At 35.7% G+C, this 27,380-nt stretch overlaps 1 protein-coding gene across 8 annotated transcripts; it reads right to left on the reverse strand.

Moving 5' to 3' along the window:
- Positions 1–177: 177 nt before the first annotated feature.
- On the reverse strand, positions 178–26,545 carry LOC105219132 (uncharacterized). Of its 8 annotated transcripts, none has more exons than XM_054231496.1 (8): positions 25,452–26,545; positions 23,613–24,084; positions 17,465–17,776; positions 17,038–17,273; positions 4,983–5,196; positions 3,005–3,356; positions 2,308–2,432; positions 178–1,191 (listed from the first exon to the last, which is right to left on the reverse strand). In XM_054231496.1, the coding sequence occupies exons 2-8, from the start codon at positions 23,698–23,700 to the stop codon at positions 1,037–1,039; spliced, it is 1,482 nt and encodes a 493-aa protein (XP_054087471.1). In that variant the 5' UTR covers positions 23,701–24,084; positions 25,452–26,545; the 3' UTR covers positions 178–1,036. The 8 variants fall into 8 exon arrangements, with proteins under 8 accessions (XP_054087471.1, XP_054087470.1, XP_054087469.1 ...); XM_054231495.1 differs by having other exon boundaries at positions 17,038–17,270; positions 17,465–17,833; positions 25,452–26,540; XM_054231494.1 differs by having other exon boundaries at positions 17,465–17,833; positions 23,613–23,890; positions 25,452–26,538.
- Positions 26,546–27,380: the final 835 nt, after the last annotated feature.

The raw sequence follows: 27,380 nt of genomic DNA on the forward strand, positions 1-27,380 counted from the left end.
AGAAAATGTGTGAAAAAAAATTTTAATATAAAACATCGACAGATTTTTTTTTTGACGAAAACATTCATGTTTCAGAAACATCGATACATAGTTTGCAACCCTAGAAACAGCAAATATATTGATGAGTATAAGTGAATACCATAACCTCTTACAAGAACAAACACATTGTTGCTGTTAAGTTTTATTTATTGTGTATTTTTTCGACGAAAAGTAATTCGACCCATCACATTTTTTCGAGATATGCAATACACCGATACGTCAAGATACATTCTTATGTGCATTTATTCATATAACTGTTAAACGGGAATTGAGTAAGTAAGCTTCAACTCTTCCAAATACTTTATGACGGCTGATCCACTGTCCTTAGATTATTAAAGTTTGGATTATTTGGTTTCTCTTACAGCACATTTAATCAATTGATTACATTCCAAATTGGCGAACCCTTGACTTTCAAAATATAATTTATGGATGCGAATTAGCGTGCGACTGTTTTATTTTAATATTGTACAATCTCTTAAGATATACATTACATCTTACATGTAAATAGATATATTTGAATGCGTACAATTTATATATATATATATGTATGTATGCAGCTTAGATTACTAAATAAGATTACTTAATTACCCTGCACAATTGTCCTTCCAATGGACAAATAGTGAGACAAACTCACATGCGTGTGTGCAGTCTAAGGCTTGTTATACATATTTTTTTTTGCCTTAGATTGGGTGCAGTCAAAAGGAGCTTACAGCCATTTCCATCATTTTGATTCAGTTACGAATTGTGGAGAATTGTCCTATTCATTATTTCCATGTACACATTAACAAATGTTATTCAATTAACTACAAATATGCATGTACCTATGTATGTTTAAAGTTATCGCAAGTCGTAAGGTATTAAAAGTCGTGTCTAAATTGTGTTAATTGTTAACGTATTTTGAAACAATTGAACTTATATATCTACATATCTACATATGTACATATGTATGTATAAATATATATTTGTATGTACATGGGTGCAATTTAATATGTGCTTTTTAAGCCATTTCAAGTGGAAGGCGATATGTTTCGCGGAGTAATATTGAAGGCAACAATAATAATATACAAAATAGCCAATTCGAAAGCATAGACACTGGGAAACGAGACAATAACTTCGAGGCGGTGTTATGCTGTACGGCAGCTGGCAATTCTCCTAAAAATATAAAAATAAATATATTTATATATTGATCTTTAAATAAAATACATTTTGTTTCGAATACTTTTTGAGTTTGGTCAAAAAATCTTCAACAGTATGTTAATGACTGAATAGTTAGAGAATACGAGTTGAGGGTACTAATTAATAACATGTGTTTTAATGCAATTCTAAAAAATGAAGCACTTAAATAATTTGAATCAGAATTGAGTGCAAATAAAATTAGCTATATACTTATTTCGAAATCTCGACTCTTTTTAGCGTACGAATAAGCCAAGTGGGTTTCTTTGTAGATTTCATTTATTCATACCGAATATTCCTAAAGAAATGAGTTCGCCCAAGTGATCTTTGGGAAATCCAAAAACATCGATTCGACAACATAAAATAAAAGATACCGAATACGGACGCTAATGAGCATATGTATTATGTACGACGTTCGGTTAATAATAAAAATTCGGACACATATATATTTCTCTGTGGATTAATAAAGATGATATTCAAAATAAAGGAATGAATACATTATTATATCCACTGTATATGCATATATATAGAGTGCAATAATTATTTTAGGTGTAAACAAGTTGAGATGTATGAAGATTCGTCGTAAAGTACTTGTGTTGCTCCAGCCAAAGTGATGTAAAATCACTCAATTAAAATAAAATATTTACCGTTGCCATAAGTTCCTCTAATTAATGACATTAGTTGATTAGATATTGTAATGGAAACTGAGATCTAATATGCAACGCTAATTGAAGCTAATTAGTTGAACAACAGAGTATATGCGGGGAACGCTGAGAAAAATAGTTTTATGCATTATCCATTAGTTGAGAAACCTATGACATTTATATTCAAATTCTGACTGGTTGAAAACAAAGAAATAACGAAACTTTCTCGGCAAGGTTCTTTTGAAAACTGTCAAAAGTTATCGAATATGTTACTGCTGAGTCGCGATTAATCACAAGAAAAAATGTGCTCAGGAAGAGAGAACAAAATCGCTTGCGTTTTAGGCATTCTACAACGTTCTCAACGCTGAGAAACAACGGACTTAGTTTCTTACTAAGCAGTGCCATTATTCAATCATGTGTTTGAACTAAAAAAGTATTAAAACTTCCTTACCTGTCAGCACTTGCACCTGAACTATTGCAGTGAAGAGCTTCCCAATAGAACAGGAATAGTTCCCACTATCAATGAGTTTGGCGTCTGGTATTGAAATACGACTAATAAGCCATTTCTCTGAGGTGCTGCAAATAAGTAAAATAAATCAAGATAAGATAAGCAAATAATTATTGTGTATACATGCTTTATGAATATATCCATCTTTCAAAAGCAACTGTACAACGAATATGAAATTCGTACGAATCAAATAAACTACTGCGTCCAAATATAGCATTTGCCACCTCATATTACCTCAAGATTATGGAGAAGTTTAAGTTTTAACCCCAGTTATATGTGTATTGGTTCAGTACAAAAGAAAGTAAGAGAAGTTTAATATTTGTAAGTAATGAAGGGATAATACACTCACAATGTATTTATTTAATGTTATTAAGTTAACACACAACCCCTTATATTCGTCATCAGTATTTGCAATGCAGTATTTGCGCAAAGTTTTGTGCCGATATCTTCACTAATGCTTTATTTATATATTGTAAAGTGAACGAACCAGATGGACTTCAAAATTGTTTGCACATATTCTTTCGAAACTAATTGTTATTTAATATCCATCTGCGTTCAGACTTCATTTTTTGTTTCTACTTAAACTTCTTTGACTTAAATTGACTATGCCGATTGTTTTCTAAAAATTAATTGTTTTCACCTTGATCGTTTGATAGCGGTAAATGGCAACATTTCGTCATTCTTTGTCCAAAAAATCATGCTGCTGAATTGTTTTTCCAAGGCGAGGCCTGACATCTTGGCATTACTATGATTGTTGCTCGACACTAATTCATTGTATCCGGAACCCAATCGATTGGCTCCTATTTGACTTTTATTTGGGTTTCCTTTTGTTTGATTTTGCTCATAAGGTTGTAAAGATTTTGCAATTTTTAGATTCTCCTTTATTAGAAAACTTCTTGATACTTGGCAGTAAAGGTCAATGGTGCTCCCAGTTTTGTAATATCGATCGCTTACTTCTCGCTCCTGATCATCTATTAAACGTAATGGAGGTTCTGAAAATTGAAATGAAAACACTATTCAAGCACATGTTACCATCTAAAGTATGCAGAACGTTTAAAGACAAAATGTTAAATTATAACCTATACAAAAATGTATTTTTTTTATTCACATATTTGGCGCTACAAAAAGTTTCAAACATAACAATAAGTCTGTGAATTCTATTTAAATAAAAATTTTCAAGTTATCACACAAAACAAAATCCTTGTCAAAATTCAATTTTGAACAACTGCATGAAGCATCCAATATTCGAGGTATAACTGCAAAATTTTCTGTGTGACTATATTGAAAATATAAATAATGTCTTGAATGCTCAGCGGATGTACAGCTTTGGTGTATTACACGCATATCTTGGAGCGTCAAAGCAGTCTCTTTATGTGGACCTCAGATGTAAGCCCACAAATACATACCGCTTAAAGGGTTAAAGAAGACAATAGAAGAAAACTGAGTCTTTTAAAATAAAGAAAGACACATTATACTTAAGGCATTGGTTCCGTTAACAATATAAATTCTTTGCCGAATAAAAAGAGGAATATCTCACTCACCGCATGTAACTTTATAAGAAGGCGTAAAGTGGATTTCATTGAAGTGAGAAGAGGTGTGAGTAGACTGTAAATAGAAGTGTTTCAGAAAACGTGTGATTCAAAGCTGAAGAACTATCAAATCGTTATAATATAGTTTGTCATTTAGCTGACTTTTAGAGTTTTTCTATGGGATTAAAAGGCCGAGAAATGTCTAACCAAATAATTTGGACACTAACGCTGCTAATGCAAAATTAGTTATTACGTAACGTATATGCGTTAAGCAGATAATTACCAAATATACTTATTGAGTACATATGTATTGTAACGGATTTCCAAAATAAATCGTTTACGCTGAGTTCGATCACTGGATTGTCAAATAAAAGTCACTATTTAGTGGCTATACACTTATCTTTATTTCTAATTCAAAGAACTTAACACTTTATTACTCGTTATATGAGTTTACAACTTCTTACTTATAACTTTTAGCACTTTACTCAGCAACTCTCTAATTAGAACTGTGTCTTGCTGCCCGTCCGGCAGCCCTCATATAGTCGATTGTTAGCGATACATCGCCACTCGAACATTCTGGCAACTACGAGTGTCGATGTCTAGATACATCTGGCAAGTTATCGATTTCGATTGTCAATTCTAGTTTGTTCTGGTGCCATTTTCGTTACAGTATATACATTTTTATATGTAATTATCAATTAGCAAGTATATGGATTACATATACTTTAAGAAGGAATCGTTGGATTAGCGAAGCCATTTTTTTCTACCACTGTAGAAGTACGCAGTCAGTTATTAGAACATAATACCAGCAAACAAAAAAGCGACTGAAGTCATTACAAGGCAGAAAGCTAATAACAAAAGCTGTCGTTAGTATGTAAAGCAAGTGGAGCATACAATGGACACAACGGTTTTGTTTCAACTCCCACTTGTATGTATGTAAGTGTATAAAAACATGCCAAAAAGGCACATCCATAACTTCGACTTCCGTACTGCTGTGTAATTGGTTTGGCCTTTCCAGCATTTCCGAAGAAGATTCAGTTACAACAATATTCAGGCAACTGTGGTTATATATGTGATGGGCGTACTTACCTAATATGGTTAGATTTGTTGTAAAAACTCGCGGTGGATGCGTGGACACTTGACACATATAGACGCCGGCATCCTCCCTATGTGTCGGATTAATGAGCAGTCGCCAATTGTTTGGATATTGAAACTTGACGCGAATTCGTGGGTCTCCGCTATACGTTATATTTCCAACAGTTAATAATGAGACCTTTTCTGTTGTTCGTCTGACCCACATAACCTGAAAAGAAAACACGATTATATGTTTACAAGCACATATTTTTAACAAGCCAGCGTAATTAAAGTAGTGCATATGTACATACACAAATATGTATGTTCATTTAAATGAAGAATATATCATTAATTTATTTTTTATTATGTATATATAGATTAGGCTAAAAAAGTAATTATATTTATCTATATTGATATGGGAATACGAATATAGATAGTATATACGAACAAGCTCATCTCTTTTTGACATATAAGCTGTTTTAATAAGTTTGTGTCTTGCCAGAGTTCGACTCCCTAGTGGAGAGTTTGTATATTTCTAATATTTTGTTCTTCAAGCCGCTGCACACTCGTTACTCGACTCTCTAGCACGCGATTGCGATTCATATTCTCTTCGACTTGTAAGAAGATTTTCAGTTTCTGATGAAGATTCTCCAACACGGCGTCTTTTTGATACCCTTGCCTGGGAACTATTTTCAGAAATTTGAGATCTAGATCATTTTGGCATTTTAAAATTGCTTTACTTAATAGCTACAAAAATGTTATTGAAAAACAAGTAAGGAAAGGCTAAGTTCGGGTGCAGCAGAAACTTTTTATACTCTCGCAATTTATTGATTTAATTTTATTAAGATAAAAATTTTTTGGTCGACAAAAATCCTCTTAGCTATATCCTCCGCGCGTGTATGGACTGGACAATGGGTGACGCTGCTTGCACTGTCGTGGACTCAAGTTGCCGGTTGAGAGAGATCCTGGCGACTTCACTGGTCCTACAGGAGGTGGAGAAGGCATCGACCCAGCACTCTGGATATGCAGAACCGAGAGCTGAGGGTAATAGAGGTGAACCTCCACAAAAGTAGGATCGCCTCCGCCGAGCTCCTTCTCAACTTAGAGAAGGGCGGCTACGATGTGGCTTTAGTCCAAGAGCCATGGATTGCATCGGGTAACGTGGTCGCTGGACTAAAGTCACAAAACTTCACCACATACACCCCGAGCGTTATTAACAAGGTAAGAACAGCCATATTAGTGAGCAAAAATTTGTATTCCCATATTGATCTTAACCTCTCCACAGACGACCTGACTGTTGTGACGGTTAAGGATGTCAAGGATAAGCCTATACTCCTTGCATCCTGTTACCTGCCACATGATGAGGCACCCACGGCGGAGGTCCATAGGCTGGTAGCGGCATCCAGAGAAAGGATGCAGGCGCTAGTAGTGGGAGCCGATGCCAACGCCCATCACACGATCTGGGGCAGCACTGACATTAATCAAAGAGGTGAATCCCTACTCAACTTCATTTTACAAAGTAGTCTAGTGATAGCTAACCGAGGAGAGGAGCCTACATATATAGGACCCACCTCAAAAAACGTCTTAGACATAACACTCTATACCGGTAGATATGCAATGGTAGAGAATTGGAGAGTGCTAAGTAAAACGTCCTTCTTTGACCACAGGTACATCTACTTCTCTATAACATCTGAACCGAAAATTAAGGTAGACGTTAGGAGAAATCCCAGAAATACAAACTGGGATCTCTATGTTCAAATACTAGAGCACAAAAGACTAAGACCATGCGTGTTCAATTCTCATGAAGAAGTAGAGGCAGGCGTGAATCTATTCACAAATGCTCTCAGTAAAGCATTTCATTCCGCGTGTCCAACTATACGATTAAAGCGCAAAACGAAGCCTCCTTAGTGGAACAAGGAGCTCGGATTGCATAGACGAATGGTACGTGATATGTTCCATTGGGCCAAACTAGCAGAAAGTGAGGACTTTTGGAACGAGTACAAGTATCTTTTAAGGGACTACAAAAAGTTGGTGCGCAGGACCAAACGACAGTCCTGGATAAACTTTTGTAGCAGCTTGGAAAAGACCAACGAGGTAGCGAGGCTCAGGAAGCTACTATCCAAAAGCCCTGCCCCGCTTGGTCTAATTCGCAAAGATGACGGGAAGTGGTCGGATAACTGTAAGGATTCATTAGAAGACCTGTTCAATGTGCACTTCCCGGGCTGCAAGAACACGGCTAGTCTCATTAACGAAGAGAACAGGGCTCTAAGTGTACCCGAAAATATTATAACAGAACGGAGGATAGAATGGGCAATCCAGTCCTTCGACACATTTAAATCACCCGGTACGGATAGAATTATTCCTGCCATGCTGCAAAAAGCTCTATGGTTGGTTGTGCCGTGGTTAAAAACGATTTTCAGGGGGTGCTTGAGGTTCGGCTATGTGCCGCATTCATGGAGAGAGGCTGGGGTTGTCTTTATACCAAAACAGGTAAAAACAACCCAACCTACTCGAAAGAATTCAGACCCATAAGCTTAACTTCCTTCCTCTTGAAAACGCTAGAGAAAATACTAGATGCGCATATCAGAGATGCAGCGCCTCCCGGCAGCTTGTCTAAAGCGCAACATGCTTACACAGGCAGATCCGTGGAGACTGCACTCCATTCGCTGGTAGTCAGCATCGAAAAAGCCTTGGAATATAAGGAATATGCCCTTGGAGCTTTCCTGGCTTTTAACAACGTGTCAACGGAAGCCATTCTGAACAGTATCGAGTCAATAGGCGTTGAGACTGCAATACAACGGTGGGTCAAAAGCCTCTTGACTTCAAGAAGGATAATAGTAGAATGGAATGATGCCAGAATGACAAAGAAGGTCCGCAGAGGTACCCCACAAGGTGGGGTGTTATCTCCGCTCCTATGGAGATTAGTTGTGAATAAACTATTAAGGAAGTTGGACGGCAAAGCCCCTAAGATAGTAGCATATGCGGACGACATTGCCATCTTAATAACGGCAGGTGTCTACTCACTATTAGCAACACCATGACAACCACTCTCAGTACTGTACTGAACTGGGCAACTCACGCAGGCTTGGGGTTGAATGCGGAGAAAACTGACTTGGAAGTACAAAATTCCCTCATGGGGGTGTCTCCATGCTAAATGGGATAGCACTCCCTCTCAAGGTCCGTACCAAGTACCTGGGGGTAGTCTTGGACAGCAAACTGCTGTGGAAGTACAATGTAGAGGAGAGAGTAAGAAAGGCCAGCAATGCTTTATATGCGAGCAGGCAAATGCTGGGTACTACCTGGGGGCTTTCTCCCTCTCTTATGCACTGGTGCTACACAGCAGTGGTTAGACCGATTCTGCTCTACGGTGCTCTGGTGTGGTGGACAGGCGCACGGAAATCAACTTATTGAAAGCCAATGGAAAGGGTTCAGCGGCTTGCGGCTATTTGCATAACGGAAGCACTAAGAACCACCACAACGGCGGCTCTTGAAATAATACTAAACATGCCGCCTATAGATTTCTTCGCTGAAAACAGCGCGGCAAAATTGGCGGGGCGCGTTATGGCAGCAGGAGAATTTAAGTGTAGAACCTTGGGCATAGCTCAGTGGGTAATGGCAGTTTGGCGGACACCGACTACCTGACCCCATCTTTCAAATGGGAAAGAAAGTTCAAAGTAAACCTAGAAAGAGATGGCTGGCGTAAGGGCATAGCACCTGCATGCAGCAATTTAAACATATTTACGGATGGCTCGAAAATGGAGCACGGAGTAGGCGCAGGGATATACTGCGGATACCGGAGTTAGGTATAAGGCAACCATTCAAACAACCGGACCACTGCAGTATATTTCAAGCGGAGGTGTTTGCAATTGGAAAAGCCGCTGAGCTATCCTTAAGCGCACCAACAGGATATTCTAAAGTAAACATATACGTAGACAGTCAGGCGGCAATTAAGGCAATATCATCCTTCAGCATATCGGCCAAAAGTGTCTTAAGTGGTAGGACAGCAGTGGATGATGTCGCCAGAAATAGGCGACTTCAATTCTACTGGGTGCCAGGCCACAAGGGCATAGAAGGTAACGAGATAGTGGACGAGGGCGTAAAACTGTCATCCGAAAATATGATGAATGTTGATAGACCTATACACTGTCTATATTATGATCTAGACAGAAACTTGGTAAAAAAGTTTAAAGCGCGCTGGAAGAATATACCGGGGGGCTGCACAGTACGTTAATCTGAAAGAGATTTCGTTGGTAAAGCCACAAAGCCTTTTGAAATTCGCAACAAGCGCTGGCATCCTAAAGGATGACTACTCCTCATTAACCAAGGGACGGCACTCCATCTGGTTTCACAAAGCACCAAAACTGGTCTATGTGTGGCGTTGTAGCCTGCCAGAGTAACCTAACCTAACCTAAGATAACACACCACATATTATGTGGGAGGTAGGGGAAGTTATGATCCGTTTTAATAATTTTGGGAAAATAGACACACTATTAAAAGAAAAAAATTCCTCTGAATTATATTAAAATATTTGAGAGATTTACCGATATTTTCGGTGAAAAATTACCCCTAGGCACTGAGTTTTTCATGTTCGATATCCAGGGCATTTGAAAGTTATAGTCCGATTTAGAAAATGTTTCACAAGTGACGCCACTGCTCTTATACAATGTTTGTGTTAAGTATTATTGCGCTGTCTTCATCGGTTCCTTATGTATACATTATAAAGTGAAGGAATCAGATGGAATTCAAAATTGAGTTATAAGAAAAGTAGTCGGGGTTGCAAACTGTTTTCGCCCATTTTCCATCTGTGTCATCAGGAAAGTAAGAAAGTATTATATTCATTGAAATTGTTCGAGTAGTTTCTGAGATATGGTTTTTGATCCATAAGTGGGCGACGCCACGTCCATTTTCCATTTACATCTGAGTACATCTCTCCTCTGCCATTTTTTCTGTAAAATGTAGAGTTTCTGACGTTTTCCGTTAGTGAGTTAACGCACTTTTAGAAATTTTCAACCTAACCTTTGTATGGGTGGGCGTGTTTATTATCCGATGATATACATTTTTATGGTGTGTAATAGGGTACGTAAGGGAAATGACTGCAAAAACGGCGAATACCGCATACGATGGAACGATGAGCTGTACGACGATATTGACATAGTTCAGCGAATAAAAAGACAGCGGCTACGCTGGCTAGGTCATGTTGTACGAATGGATGAAAACACTCCAGCTCTGAAGGTGTTCGATGCAGTACCCGCTGGAGGAAACCGTGGAAGAGGACGACCACAACTCCGATGGAAAGACCAAGTGGAAAGTGACCTGACGTCACTTGGTGTTTCCAGTTGGCGCCAAAAAGCAAAAGGGGGAATGAGTGGCGCGCTCTGGTAGATTCGGCTATAATCGCTTAAAACGGTTCCTACGCCAAATATATGTATATACGTATATGCTATATACTCTTGCCTGTCGAGTTGCCGCGTTATGGCGCCGTCTAACCGGGTGGTGTCAGCGGCGACAACACGCGACAATTTTCAAATACGTGGAACTTGCATAACTCGATCTTCTATACTCGAAGATCTCCATAACTCGAATATTTCAATAGGCAATAGCGTTTAGAAGCCAAATTTCATACAAATTTTCTTCCCTAACTCGAATTTCTATAACTCGAAGTTCTCCATAACTCGAACTCTTGAAATGGCAATAGAAGGCAACTTTCATATAAATTTCCTTCCTTAAATCGAACTTTGTGGTCAGGGCATAATAAAAAATGAGGCAGAATTTTAAAAGAGTCCCTCTATATCGTATGGAGGCGTACGAAAAATATGATATTACACTTATGGATTGCATAAATCATCTAACAAAGACATGGGATATAGACGCCAGGAGCTAAACAATAGCAAAATGCAACAAACAAAATTACCGAAAACATCTTTTAACGTATTTAAATAAAACTTTTAGCGAAGTAAATAAATAAAAATGGGTATAAATTTATATTTTACAGCTTTTTGAAAATTTATATGTTTTAATGAAAATTCAATAACTCGAAGTCTCTCTAACTTGAAGTTTTTTTGGGGATTATGGTGATTCGAGCTAGAGAAGTTCCATTGTAATTTACATTTTTAAATAGAAGATATCCTTCTTATCTTGAATGTCCAAATTAAATAATTTATAAAGTTATAAATACATATATTGTATTAAAGCAGCCTTATATATGAAGTTATTTATTTATTTTAATAAGGGTTCATACCAAACTATAAATAAAGGAGCTTTTGTAGTGGTGGCATTCAAACATCTTTTTTAATGAAAAAAAAAACACTTATTGTACTAATAATTAGACGTGTTTTGTAGATATTGATATGTTATTTAATATTATAGAACATACTTTTGTTCTATCATCAATAGTTTGCGCAGTGCATGCGACGAAAGATGTTTTAGGGCACAAGGTGTAAAAATTGTATTACGTTGGTTAAGTTTGAATAGGGATCTGTAATTTTCTAGCAATAAATATAGCCTGTGTTACTCATGGTGAATGTAGCTTTCCAATGGTGGTTTGCATCAAAACATTAAATGTTTACAAATTTATCAAAAATATTTCGCAAATGTAATGACAGGGCAGAAACCTGTGATAACTCCAAGATAATGTAGAATATTAGTAGGAACTGTTATACAAAATCCACAATTAGTCCTCTTAATATTGCAGCACCGTGGAATCAGCATATTGCATGAACAGTCAATGATGCTACATTTCTTAAAAAAAGTTAACATAAATGCCTACGTTGTGCATAAAGTGATCAATATTTCCGAATCCAAAAAAGCGATATTCCTCTCATTTGGCTTAAATAGCATCCTAATGCCTGTAGTGGGCAAATAAATTATGAATTATTATTATAAATTATTAGTTCCAGGACTTCTTTAGTAAACCCTTTATCCATTTACCACGTGAGAAGAAGAATAATGCAGCTTAGACGCTAAATAGAGTCGGAGGTGACATTATAATTTTTTGGGGAAGTTTTCCTTACTTATGTTTTGGAGATTTGGTACTAATTTAGGTACCCAAAATCATCCGGATATATAGGAATTCACATGATCATGCCATTATATTGGTTAGTCGGGCTTTTCCAACTATTGACTACATTTTACAAAGAATCGTTACTAACAAAACTTTTAAGTGAAGCAAATCAAGTTGACCAGTGCAGTGCCCGACCTAAACTTTATTGAAAATATTTGGGGTTGCGATAAATATCAGAGGAAAAAACCGAAACCGAAACCCCGAAAATACCGACATTTGGTCTAAATTAACTGTTAACTTAGCGCACAATTGTGTTGAATCAATTCCGACCATAAAGCAGGCTGTTATTGATCCCAAATTTAAAATTAAAAAAATTATCATTAACAAGTAAGGAAGGGCTAAGTTCGGGTGTATCCGAACATTTTATACTCTCGCAATTTATTTATTTAACTTTATTTATATTATATAATACACAATTTGACCCATATATTCGTCATATATATTGTATAAAGTCCATTGAAAGTTGGAAACCATAATATTAGGTTAGAAGCACCGAGGTCGTCGTGTTCGATATATGGGGCCTTAAAAACCTATGGTCCGATTTCGGCGATTTTTAGAATGGGGCTGCCACACTATTAACATAGTATTTGTGCAAAGTTCTGCACCGATATCTTCACTAGTACTTACTTTATATATTGTAAAGTAAACGATTCAGATTGTCTTCACAGTTCTGGTATATAGGAAGTAGCCGTAGTTGTGAAGCGATTTGGCCTATTTTCACAACATATTATTGGGATGTAAGGAAACTATTACAAACCAAGTTTCATTGAAATCGGTCGAGTAGTTCCTGAGATATGGTTTTTGACCCATAAGTGGGCGACACCACGCCCATTTTCCACTAGTACTTATTTTATATATTGTAAAGTAAACGATTCAGATTGTCTTCAAAGTTCTGGTATATAGGAAGTAGCCGTGGTTGTGAAGCGATTTGGCCTATTTTCACAACATATCATTGGGATGTAAGGAAACTATTACAAACCAAGTTTCATTGAAATCGGTCGAGTAGTTCCTGAGATATGGTTTTTGACCCATAAGTGGGCGACACCACGCCCATTTTCCATTTTGTAAAAAAATCAGAGTGCAGCTTCCATTTGCCATTTCTTATGTGAAATTTAGTGTTTCTGACGTTTTTCGTTAGTGAGTTAATGCACTTTTAGTAATTTTCAACCTAACTTTTGTATGGGAGGTGGGCGTGGTTATGATCCGATTTCTTTCATTTTTGGACTGTATTAGGATGTCGCTAAAAAAAACGACTGCAGAAAGTTTGGTTTATATAGCTCTATTGGTTTGCGAGATATATACAAAAAACTTAGTAGGGGCGGGGACACGCCCACTTCCCCAAAAAAATTACATCCAAATATGCCCCTTAATAGTACGATCCTTCATATATATATATATATATATATATTTGGCGCAGGAACCGCTTTAAGCGATTATAGCCGAATCCACCAGAGCGCGCCACTCATTCCTCCTTTTTGCTTTTTGGCGCCAACTGGAAACACCAAGTGAAGCCAGGTCACTTTGCACTTGGTCTTTCCACCGGAGTGGAGGTCGTCCTCTTCCGCGGCTTCCTCCAGCGGGTACTGCATCGAATACTTTCAGAGCTGGAGTGTTTTCTTCCATCCGTACAACATGACCTAGCCAGCGTAGCCGCTTTTTTTTTATTCGCTGAACTATGTCAATGTCGTCGTATAAATCGTACAGCTCATCGTTCCATCGTGTGCGGTATTCGCCGTTGCCAATGTTTAGAGGACCATAAATCTTGCGCAAAACCTTTCTCTCGAAAACCCCAAGAGTCGTCTCATCGGATGTTGTCATCGTCCACGCTTCAGCGCCATACATCAGGACAGGAATAATGAGCGACTTATACAGTTTGATTTTGGTTCGTCGAGAGAGGACTTTACTTTTCAATTGCCTACTCAGTCCAAAGTAGCACCTGTTGGCAAGAGTGATTCTGCGTTGGATTTCAAGGCTGACATTGTTAGTGTTGTTAATGCTGGTTCCCAGATAAACGAAATTATCTACAACTTCAAAGTTATGACTGTCAACAGTGACGTGGGAGCCAAGACGCGAGTTCGCTGACTGTTTGTTTGATGACAGGAGATATTTCGTCTTGTCCTTGTCCAAACGGCGCGGTTGTTGCTTCCGATGATATCAATATCATCGGCATACGCCAGGAGCTGTACACTCTTGTAGAAGATTGTACCCTCTCTATTTAGTTCTGCAGCTCGTATTATTTTTTCGAGCAATAGATTGAAGAAGTCGCACGATAGTGAGTCACCCTGTCTGAAGCCTCGTTTGGTATCGAACGGCTCGGAGAGGTCCTTCCCGATCCTGACGGAGCTTTTGCTCAACGTCAGCTTACATAGCCGTATTAGTTTTGCAGGGATACCAAATTCATACCAAATTTCCTTCATACCAAATTTTAGTTCCATAGCTTTATTTATGGCTTAGTTATGGCACTTTATGTGTTTTCGGTTTTCGCCATTTTGTGGGCGTGGCAGTGGTCCGATTTTGCAACCTTTCTATGGTGCCAAGAAATAAGTGTGCCAAGTTTCTTAATTTTTACTCAAGTTACAGCTTGCACAGACGGACGGACGGACAGACAGACATTCGGATTTGAACTGCACTCTTCACCCTGATCACTTTGGTATATATAACCCTATATCTAACTCGTTTAGTTTTGGGTGTTACAAACAACCGTTACGTGAACAAAACTATAATACTCTCTTTAGCAACATTTGTTGCGAGAGTATAAAAAATAACAGGATAACCCATTTCAAGTGGTGTGTAAATACTTTTGACTACTGCGAGTCTGCAGTTCATTTGCTTATATCTTTCAAGCTATTCTTGCCAAACTGACTTCATTCGCTCAGGAATAGATCAAAGTTTATAACAACATAGCATTTTGTTACCCTGCAACAATAACAACAACAAGCAAAAGCTTTTTCTGTGAAACTTAAAAAAAACGTCCGATGTGTAAATAATTTTGACTATCTCTGTACATATTTATAACTTAATATCTTAAATGTAACTGTATAACTTTTGCATTGAAACCGGTGTAAGGTAGCAGTAGGTCTGAGTAGTAAAATCAAATTTAATTTCATATGTGTTTCAATCTCAACTGTCTATAATATTAAGTCATACCCAAAACATTATTTTTTCACTTCAAATTTTTCTTGGCAAAGATTCTTTTGATATGGATTCGCAAGTCTCACAAAATGCGAAACCATATTAAGCTCACAGTTTTAGATATATTAATCTTTACACTTTCCAGGGAAACCATTTACTTGAATAGTGTCATAACTCAAAAAACACGATTTTTGAGTTGAGTATGCAGAAATGTGCGCAATTTCATCGTCCATATTGTATTACATAAAAATTTCATTCCGATGCGTAGAAAAATAAACCGTGAAATTAGAATGTGCCGTTATTAAACTTGTTATGTTACATTAGTTTTTAATCATAATAACGACACTTCTCACTTGTGCCAGAATTAGTTATAAACGACATATTTTGTGTTCCAACACATATTGTGAAAAGGTGAATTTGGTTTTATTTTTAAAAAGAACTATACTACATTTCGCATTACAACGATATTGCTGAAAAATTAATTGAATTGTTCATATTGCTTTTTTCAGCAAAAACTACACATTTGACTTATGACGGCGAAATTGATTTATATTTTTTACAAATGACGACATAATTCAAAGTGGGTCACATTTATGCCCAAGAAAAAGCAGTAGTACACTCTATTTGGTCCATTTATGCTCAACTAGATTTGTCAATAAACTGATGGCATTTTTCTATATTTGCTAAATAAGAGACAATTGAAAACTTTAAATCGCTCTCCTGAAAATTTTTTTGAGTTGTGACACTATTCAAGTAAATGAGTGATATATTTTTATATGTATGAGTGTAAATGAGTGATATATATTTTATGTACAGTAATAAATAATATCTGAGTACTTTACACTTCCTGGCTTCTACACATTTCTTTCTGAGTATCTTATAATATAATCTAGTAAACTAGTACCAAATATGGCTATTGCGCTTATCGTGGAAGCGGTATAAAACTTTTAGACTTTCACTCTCGACGCAATAATAAATTCTGCATATTTCAGAATGCAACAAAAGAAAATACTTAGACAAGACGTCTGAGCTCCTTTGTGAATTGGGTCAGGCGCATCCTTTTACGGGCTAAGTGCACATTTCAGTGTGGAAACAACTTCCAATTAAAGCTACCCAAGTTTTTGAAGTGTTTCAAGTGAGTGATGCTCATGCTTTCAGCAAAATTAAATAGTTTTTATGCAGACTTTTTGACTGCAAAAACTCCCTTATGCAAGAATATGTACAAATACAACTTTTATACATATATATGTATACATATTTACTTGAGTAAAAGTGTGCATGCTCTAACAATATACCATTTTTGACAGGCGGGAGTCTTAAAAAATTTTAGAAATACTTCATATTCCCGCAACATATTACAAGTATAGATAGTTAGCATTTTGTGTGCCCGCATTCTGGAAAATTGGCAGAGCTTATCGGATATTGCCACGCCCAAAAGGGGCAATCATTAAAGAATCGTAACTCAGTCACCAATTAAGTTAGGGGATTGCAAATGAGAAGTTTGCAGTTGCAGTTTTAAACAATAACATACGCTCTATACTAGGTTCAACATCTATCCATTTCATCCATATCTTACTATATGTGCCTTATGTTTTTGGGGTCGCTGAATCCGAATTCGAGGTCAATTTTACCCCATCAGATCAGTGTTTTCACATAACCCCAGAAAAGCGAAAAAATATGACGGACAGCATTTTTTAAACTTCATCGGATTCGCTTGAAACTTATCCGGAGTCGGTTTTTCAAAATTGAAAATGGCAGACGCTTTAATCGGAATCGCTCGAAATTATTCACGCGGGGGTGAACACGGGTTATGACGATGTTTATTTAATATTCGTTTTCCTAAACTTTATCTAGTTTGTTTTATGTAATTACACTTACCGTTTTGTCTTTGAGCATCCCCACTCTGCAATTAAGCACGGCTTCTGTATATAGATGTGCAGTAGATAATGAATTTTCTCCTGCCGTTGTTGAATTGAGGGGCTCTTCAAAAAATGGACCCCAATGATGTTCATGATGATGTTTGTTGCGAAATGTCCTCGCCCTATCCGCAGGTGTAGCCGCTATCGATGTTGCTTGGACTATGGGAGACGAAGCGTGAAAGCTAACAGCCTCTTCTTGATGAAAAATAATTTCAATTATTATAATAATATTACACAAAGTAAAAAAGAAATATATTAACAGGGTGTCATTTTTATTATCAAGGAAAAGCCATTAAGGAAGCAGCTCTTACCTTAGGTATAACCGAACATTTGATACTGTCGTAATTTTCTAAGATAAAAGACAGGGAAATACTTTAAGAACTTACCAGAACCAATCCATTTCTTGGTTAGTGTGTAATCGTAAGGTAGCTTGCTGGTGCTTGTAAATGAATTTAATTTTGTTGAGGATGATGTATTCATCCATGAACCATTAGAATTCGAGGTCGTGCTGCCAATCGGACTTGTGCTAGTTTTGTCCGGATCTATTACATCTTTTGTTATGGCATTCCTACTAATGAGCGTCTTATGTGAATTGCTATAAAGCCATGATGCAGTGAAAGTTGTTGGCACTGTTACATCAGTTCCTGCGCCTAAAGATGCTGATGATAAAGATAATGTTGAGCCGATTGTCTCCATTGCTGTGGAGTTATAGTCAATATTAACTCTAGTGTTTATCAAAGGCGATGCTAACGTTACTATAAAAATCGCAAACAAAACAAAAATAGAGATATTAGTCAACAAATGTTTATATTATACACAGTAAAGAAATAAAAACAAGTAAGGAAGCGCTGGTGGTAACTGAACATTTTAAACCCATTTTACTGATTTCATCCGGTATATATAGGGGCTAGAAGACAATCTGTACTCGAGAACTTATTTCCACGAAACCTTATTAAGATATCTCAAAATTAGACCAATGTATTCTGCAATAGTGTACACAGTCACTAGAATAACAAAAATCGAAATAGTATATTGGGTCTGGGATAATTCGGTCACCGATTTAGCCCATTTTCGGCACCAAACTATAACATATTATCGCTTTTTTATTTCGCTAACATATCTTTCATATTGACCATTATATTTAATATAAAGCTCACCGGAAGCTTGAAAATTATTAAATTATATACCCCAGTCAAATAATTATATGTGCATTTAGGTTTTTGTTTACATTTCTTATTCACTGTTATTTTTTGGATTTCGGTAAATGTGGAATAAAAGGTTGATATGTTACCGTTATTATGCAACGAAATTTGTTTCATACTTTTCTCGTTCGTTGTAAAGTTACATTAAGAATGTGCTTGTGAATTGGGTATTGCATAGAAAATATTTATATGTGCAAAATCAGTTTAGCGGATCTTTCTTACTGATAGTATCGCAGCAAAAACTTTTTTGCTAAAATTTGTTTTCAAAATTATTGTAGGTGCATTAACTTAATGAATTATTAAAAATTTGATTACATTTATTTAACTTTAAGCATAAAATGCTAGTTCTCTCAGTTAAACTCAAATGTATAGGCTTTACTGGTACAAATAGTAAAATGCACATATAAATATTTACCATAAGCCTAAACTTCAATTATGTTTTAAAGTTTAAAAAATATTTTGAAATTTGTTAATTTTTTGTTTTTTTATATCGTATACATTAATAATAACAAACCTGCATACTCAGAAATATTTTGCAATTTTGTAATCTTTAATTTTTTTTGCAAAAACTTCATGCACATATAATTATTTTACTGAGGTATGTACTATATGCTTTCTCTAGTATTGACGCCATTTTATTCATTTTTAACACCATGGGATATTATTATCATTAAAATACGAGTTTTGTCTTCATTAAAATGTCTCACGGATTGACCAATGTTTTGGGCAGAAAGTAAGTCATAGGCAATGAGCTCCCCATGATCGATACCTGTTGTTGTAATGTGAACGAATCAGATGGGGTTTAAAGTAGCCCTTATCAAATTTTTATACCAATTTGCAGATTTTCTGTAACTTTTTCCTATTTTGACAAGAGAAAATAGTACTTTTTGAAAATAAGCTACTTGTATATAACAAAGATTGAATACAATAAAGTTTTTTCCTGCATCAAGCACGTCCTACTATAACTGCTAAGTTGTAAAATTAGATATTTTTGATTATCATGATTTGACTATTGTTTCGGCGCAGTAAACGAAAAAGAAATAATTCATTATATACCGGAGAATGTGAATTTTGATAGTGAAGTTGAAGTTGCACACCAGCTACTAGAAGGGAGTTTTGGAAGCTGGTGAACAAAATATGTGTAGCCACAAAAAATTTGACAATATTATAAAAAATAAATTTGACACTAGTTGCATTCACTTTTAATAAATATAAACATGAAAATTCAGATGGTATATTCTTCTTATAATAAAGTGACTCTGTGCCATATATCTGATATTACTTTATACAGTATGCGAAGTGTGTTCAAAATATAACGGAATGTTTGTTTGCTGGAAAAAATATTTATGCATTTATCTACATTTATGTTGTCGCCTTCAGAATAGTCCGTCTTTAGCTCTTTCAGCGATTTCAGCTATGCTTGTAAAACGACGGCCTTTCAAGGATGAATTCATGAACGAGTAAAGATATGTGTGCTTTTAACAAACAAAAATCGCCAAGCTCATGAAAACACGTCTAATGTTAGCTGTTATTACAGTCAAAGTAAGCAATGAATATACATATATAGCTGAAATTTGTAGGAATTTTGGAATTTTGGACAATTGGAAATATATAAAATGAGCGAAAACGGTCCAGGAATACCTCATCCCTCATAAACTATTTACATATAATAATTTTTGTTACTGCAAAGGTCTTTATGCCGAATATATGGAAAAAATTGTGTGTTATCTTAATAAAATTACATAAATAAATTGCGAGAGTATAAAATGTTCGAACATTACCCTTCCTCACTTGTTATACGGGATGCATATTCTAATACTCATACAAGGAAAAATCTTTCTTTTATACGTTTTCTTTCTCCTATTCAATACTGTACTGTATAAAAGGTTCGTTTTTTCAGATTTTTACGGCCCTTATAATTACCATTGTAAAGTGTATTTATTTCAAGTGAATCCCATTGCTTTCGAAAATGGGCAAAATCGGACCATTGCCACGCCCACAAAATGGCAAAAACCAAAAACACATAAAGTGTCCTAACTAAGCCGTAAATAAAGTTACAACAGTAAAATTTGGAATAAAGGATCGCATTAGGAAGGGGCATATTTGGATGTAATTTTTTGGGAAAGTAGGCGTGACACCGCCCCCAAATCGGTTATTTATATATATCTCGCAAACCAATGAAGCTATATAAACCAAACTTTCTGCAGTCGATTCTCATACGTACCCCACCACACACCATGAAAATAGTTAAAATCGGATAATAACAACGTCCACCTCCCATACAAAGGTTAGGGTGAAAATTACTAAAAGTGAGTTAACTCACTAACGAAAAACGTCAGGAACATTAAATTTTACAGAATAAATAGCAGAAAGAAGCTGCACTCAAATTTATTTACAAAATGGAAAATGTGCGTGGCATCGCCCACGTATGGGTCAAAAACCATATCTCAGGAACTACTTGACAGATTTCAATGAAACCCGGTATATAATATTTTCTTGACACCCTGATGATACGTGTGGGAAATGGATGAAATCGGTTCACAACCACGACAACTTCCCATATAACCCAATTTTGAATTCCATCTGATTCCTTCACTTTATGCTATATACATAAGGAAACAATGAAAATAGCGAAATAAAACTTTACACAAATAGTGCATATCACCTCTGGCTTCACTTGTGAAAAAATTGTCGAAAACGGACTATAACTTTTCAAGGCTCCAGATATAGAACATGTTGAAATCAGCGTCTAAGGGTAAATTTTAAACGAAAATATGGGTAAATCTCTTAGATAAGTTAATGTAATTCAGAGGAAATTGTTTTCTTCTAATAGTGTTCTGTTCAAAAATTATTAAAATCGGGTCATAACATCTCCTAGCTCCCCATATATCTAATAATAGGTTTTTCAAAAATACGGTGGTCTTTATTCCGCATATATGTATTGGTTAATATGTGACATATCTTAGCAAAATGAAGTGAGCGTATAGTCTTGGATATAGTGCACCTTGCTGGTGAAAATGAATGAAATCGGTCCAGGAATTACCTAAGATCTCATATACTATATATGACGATTTTCGTTATTCTATTAAACTGTATGCCAAATTTATGGGTAAATTTTTGTGTTATGTAAATAAAATTTCTTCAATAAATTGCGAGGGTATAAAATGTTCGGTTACATCCGAACTTAGCCCTTCCTTACTTGTTGTTTGAGTTCTTGGTGCACAAATTTTTAAGTGTGGGGCAACAGTGAATGTATCATTGCTTTGAAGGCGTTCAAAGCGCTTATTTGGTTATAGAAACCTTCAAAGTACGCAAAGTCAACAAAAGCAAGTAAAGCCAGCTATTATTGGACTTCTTAAGAAACGAAAAACTATACATTTGTTTGGGCGAAGTTTTAAAGCAATTGTATTTGCAAGCATTATTTGTTTCCAAATTATATTCTGGTGTGCTCCACAGTACTCATGTGGGAATATTGAATGCAAAAAATTCAAAAACTATCCATATCCAGTGGAATTAAAAATTAATATGTTATTGGGAACTTATACGCGAAGTGAATTCAAGCTGTAAGAAAACCTACCAAAGTTGAAATGAAAGAGCTCGTCATAAAAACCATAAGTTATTTTGAGGTGGGTTATAAAGCTGATTTTTGCTCATTTAATTTTCCAAACAGAATGGAGTTTTGCGAGCTTGTCTGCTCATATTGCAATAGCAGAAACATTGTTAACATTGCGTTGGTGTGAAGGGAAACTATACCACATACTCGTACAGCTTTGGGGCGTTCAGCAGCTTGAACATGACATGTTATTGGTTAAAGCAGTGAATGTGCTATGGCGTAAACCACAATGTTGGCACATGGACGACATGCGAGTCAAAGCTGAATTTGGCAATTTGGGCCCCATAAATCGTGTCTCCAGTAAAACGCTCTTCCACCTAACCACACTCGAATGAAAATTGTTTGTCACATTGAAATATACGCATCTAAGCCTATGTTGTTACCATACATTCAAATGCCCCGCTGCACCTCTATGCAGGAATGCATCTGAAATGAACACACGAATCTATTTTTTGTACGCATCTGATTTCATAATGCGTGTGCCAAATTGAAACTGATGCAAAATGGTGAAGGCCAAAGCGATATCACTTTATCTCGACTTATTCAGGATATTTATGCCATTGAAGATAATATATGATTTATGTAAGTAAGTGTTTTATTGCGTTGGTCAAAATGGTTTTGGTCATGGTGAACTATTTTGAAAGTGTTTGTGATGCAGCGGAAGTCCGTTTCTGAAACAGTGCATTATATTAACTTCACGTACGTACAACGGCATACGTTTTCCGATTATATAAGCGATCCTTTTTCTCGTGACCATCACCGTGCCTTTTGACGCTTCACTTGCGTCGTCCATTGCATTTACTCTGGTGTCCTTGTCAAATTGCAATTCCATTCAACTACACTGACATTGCGGCTAAGTGGTTACTGAAATGCGAACGAACGTGCTGAACAGCAGAAATATTCTGCAGTTACTATATGTACATCTAACAATATGTGTGTACATACATACGATTATATGCGTAGTTTTTCACATGGATACGATGTGTTCATCCGTTTGTACATATTTGAAGCATATGTTTATTTATAATATATCTACATATGCACGCACATTTTCCATATGTACATATATGCAATTGAATGTATAACTATTGAGAATTGATTGCCGCAAAGCAACTGCCTGAAGCTTTCGTGTGGTTATTGGAGCAATTCAAGCATCAGTGGCAAAACTACACCTCACATGACCTTAGGGAAAATTCTCAGATTTAAGGAAATTAAAAATAGCAAAATAGCTTTTTCAAGTACCGACGATTAAATACTCACTTCTGTGAAAAGAGTATTCCAATGAAAATTTAATTGAACTATTTGATCATTGATGCTTAAGTACATTCGCATTGATATTGGGCAGCAAGGATGTGAAAAACTAATAGGTTTCATCAAATCGACCGAGTTGTTAGTTGACGCTTTACAGCATATCTCTTTGGAGCACAATGATGTTTTATGTTCAGATCAACTAATCAACAATAGATGTTGGAATACCAAAGCGTGTCTAATTAGGTCGTTATAATAAAGCTCAAATAACTCTTAGCGAAAGTGAGTTATGTTAAAGCTATTATATTCGCATTAATATCCACTTTTAATATACATTTATAATGGGCTGTTTAACATTAAGAGCTCATATATCGATAGATCGTAGTCAAAATTAAATTTTCTTTCTTACACGTTTCTTTTAAATTTTAAAATATGTTAAGTAATATACATTTTATACATTTAAGTACTTACATAACATTTGATTTTGCGAACCAATGATCGTCATGAATATTGTTAAAGACATAAGTCGCAAGGCGCAGTAATCCAATATATGCTTCATTCTTTTCACTTTCTCTCTTTGTTATGTACGGAAACGATACCGCTGTCGACTGTCTTTTCATTTTACGTCCTCGGTCCCGCGTATGATTTCTCTTGCACTGCATTAAACAATATTTCATTCCTTGATTTCCACCGTAATTCCATTATTCCTCACTTGGCATAACTTTTATACATATATTTATTTTCGGGCACTGTATCCAAATAATTTTGTTTTTATGTTTATATATATTATTATTCTTTTAACTATTACTTCTTAGAACGTCTTTAAAATAATCTACTAATTACAATTCTTTAGTCTGTCAGAGGAAAACTCTTAACACTTCTCTTTATTAGTAGCGATGTTAAGCATTTTTTTATATTAACGGCCGTAAGAATATCTGATGAACTTGATGAGCGGAATTAGTTATGAACAATATGTCTCAGAAAACCTAGATACAATTCGATCCATACAAATCAAAAGCAAAAAATAAATAAAAAGTATTGCAGTGATCCCCGCTTAAGTGACATTCCCCGTTTAAATGCCTGTAATATTTAGCCCTGAAAAACAAAATTGTTTGCAATTTTCCTCTTTTCCGCTGTCTCAAAAGTCTTGCATGTTAAGAAGGGACACTTAAGCGGCGATTACTGTAATACTTTTTATTTATTTTTTGCTTTTGAATTATATTGGTCCCACTCTGTAGTCAATACATAATTATTAGAATTATTCGTAAGTTCATAAACTAAAACTACCATTTAACTGTGCACTATTTGTGGATTATTTTAATTTAATTTACTATTCATCGTGAGCATGCAAAAGTTATAGGGATAAGAAAAAATTTTTAACCACTTGAAAGATATACGCGTAAATATTTAAAATTATATGTCATGGATAGATTTATAAAAGGCAGTTCTTTGCTGTCGGAGAATTTTTTGGTAACTGATTTTGATGAAGATATCCAGTAAGTATGGTTTACAATTTTCATTCGTTTATTTACTATCTATTAAACTTATGTTTATTATTTTATGAAAGTTAGTACACTTTGAACCCACCAGATTTGTTTTATATAGTGGTAAGGTATTTCTCATACATATTTGTCCTAAAACTTGAATAATTATTTTAAAATATTTGCATTTTATTATTTATATGGGACAGAATTGAAATTCTTTAACGACAATTTTTTTATGATTTGCAAATATGATATTTATAGTTTGAACAATTCATGCTTTAAAATCCAGGCATAGCATCACGTTCCATGTCGATTTCAATACATATTTATCTAAGTTTACAAAGTGAACAGCACAGGAATTGTTGGGTCGGCGTTGTTTGAGTAAATAATTTTAGTTATTATAACCGTACTGTTACCCTTATAGAAATTACACTTTACAATAACACTTTTCAGCATATAGAATTGACGACAACAGCTACTAAACGATAATTTCCGAATAACTCGTATAAATTCCGATTTAAATTAACCATGTATTTACCATATGTATTTATCTTCATTGAACTATTGGCACACATATAAATTTATGTTTGTTTATGTTTGTATATAAGTATTCACATATATACATATGTATGTAATTCTATAAATTACAGGTTTTCGAAAGGATTTGCCCTTTATTACACAATTCCTTTTATGCTTTTGATCAACACTTTCATTTTATTTCACCAAGCTTGTGTTTTACGCCTTCTCACTTCAGGGCCATTAAATTTTTTCACAAAATAGTAGCCACTTTATTGCTTGTATATCCGGCGTTAAGACGAAGTAATACCTTTGTTGATCCATCTGTGTAGATGGGGTGTTTTTAAACTTTGACATACGACATTAAATGCTTGAGTGGCTTCCGCTTTTTGGCTGTTAACTTTTTATGAGCAACACTGACTTTTCACACCTCCATTTGTGCATGCACTGGTTAACCTTTTTTGGTTCCACTAAAGCATTATCCGCATTCACTCGCACGAATGTCTTCAGAAACAGGAACAAACTGTTGGCACAAGACCACATCTGTATGCAGCATCCAGTATTCTAGTTAAGTCAAGCCAAACTTACCACAGTGTTGTTTTGGTGGTGGAGTAGGCAAATTCAACATGTTTTTTGCCACTCGTTTTCCATTTTCATTGAGTGAGCATACAAAAGCCTTGAGTGCTTTATTTACCAGATTGTGGGCGAAAACTTGAATATCGCAACTTGTGATTCACAAGTGTACAACAGTGTGGAAAAACAAATGCTATGTGGAGGTGTTGTAGCGGAATCGCTGCAGAGAGCTATGCAATCCAGTATAAGATTTTCCTACTTCGTGTTAAAACAAGACCTATCGGATTGGGCTTGCATAGCTTAACATTAGTAGCCTGTGGGCAATTTGTATACCCTCGCAACAAAAGTTGCTAAGAGAGTTTAGATCATAGTTTTGCTCACATAACGGTTGTTTGTAAATTATAAAACAAAACGAGTTAGATATAGGGTTTTGTATATCAAAATGATCAGGATTACGAGACGTGTTGAATGGGCGAAATCAGTCCACTGCCACGCCAACAAATTGGCGTAAACACATAAAGTGCCATAACTAAGCCATACATAAAGTTATAAAAGTGAAATTTGGTACAAACTATCGGATTAGGCAGGGGTATATTTGGATGTAATTTTTTTGGAAATAGACGTGGCAACGTCTCAAATAGGTTTTTTTATACAGTGATCCCCGCTTAAGTAATGTTTTCGGTTTTCGCCATTTTGTGGGCGTACTGTCGATTTTGCCCATTTTTGAAAACAACCCTCTCACGGAACATGTGTTTCAAGTTTCATTAAGATATCTTAATTTTTACTCAAGTTATCCGTTGCACGGACGGACGGACAGACAGACATTCGGATTTGGACTCTTCTCGTCACCCTGACCATTTTGATATATGTATATAGCCCTATATCTAACTCGTTTAGTTTTGTGACTTACAAACAACCGTTATGTGAACAAAACTATAATACTCTCTTAGCAACTTTTTTTGCGAGAGTATAAAAAATTAAATTTAAAATAATTTATATAAACTATATGTACCTAGAAAATAAATAAAATTTGTAGAACAATGTGTACAATGTAGTGAAGTGTAAGTGTATAATAATAGAAACGAAATTTCACTATCAAGCGAGAAATTAAAAGCTAAAATTTGTCAATCGTTAAGTTTTAAATGGGAATAACTATTTTCTGCGGCTATAATAATATTTATTTTTAATCTGGAGGATCTCCTTTATCCGACCATACCTATAATAACCCCGAAATCGTGGGACTGTATACTAAAGCCGACGCAAATCGATATTCGAAACTTTTAGTTTAAGAAATTGATTTGGTTATTTTCGAAGTTCGCAATTTGCAATACATTTTAAGATGAAGCAACTTCTGAGCCCTTCAATAATATGGCTTGCGTCTTATACCAATCACCTTGCTTTAATGCACCTTTTAATCGCCAGTCATGGCGACCAGGAAGGTTTGTAAAAATTCTATCTTGATCTGATAGAGGGCCAAATGTCTTTTTAGTTTGTGGCGGTGGAACACCGGGTGGAACTGGGGGCGGAGCTTTATTTGGCGGTGGTTTAGTCCCCTGTGTTTGTCTCGAACCTTTCGATGCTGAAGAATTTACTCCTTTCCTCCGGAAAGGTGAAATCAATACAGCATATTTTTTATTAAATTTTACCGTCGAATTTCGTAAATATA

This window comes from Zeugodacus cucurbitae, chromosome 5, assembly GCF_028554725.1.
Source record: "Zeugodacus cucurbitae isolate PBARC_wt_2022May chromosome 5, idZeuCucr1.2, whole genome shotgun sequence".
In the NCBI taxonomy this organism is placed as follows: Eukaryota; Metazoa; Arthropoda; class Insecta; order Diptera; family Tephritidae; genus Zeugodacus; species Zeugodacus cucurbitae.

Coding starts and splice junctions, on each gene's coding strand:
- LOC105219132 (XM_054231494.1), bottom strand. CDS start 23,700: ATGAAGCATATATTGGATTACTGCGCCTTGCGACTTATGTCTTTAACA. Junction 5,197..17,037: donor GGATGCTCAAAGACAAAACG/GTAAGTGTAATT, acceptor TTTTCTTTTCAG/GTTATGTGGGTCAGACGAAC. Junction 2,433..3,004: donor ACCGCTATCAAACGATCAAG/GTGAAAACAATT, acceptor ACTTATTTGCAG/CACCTCAGAGAAATGGCTTA.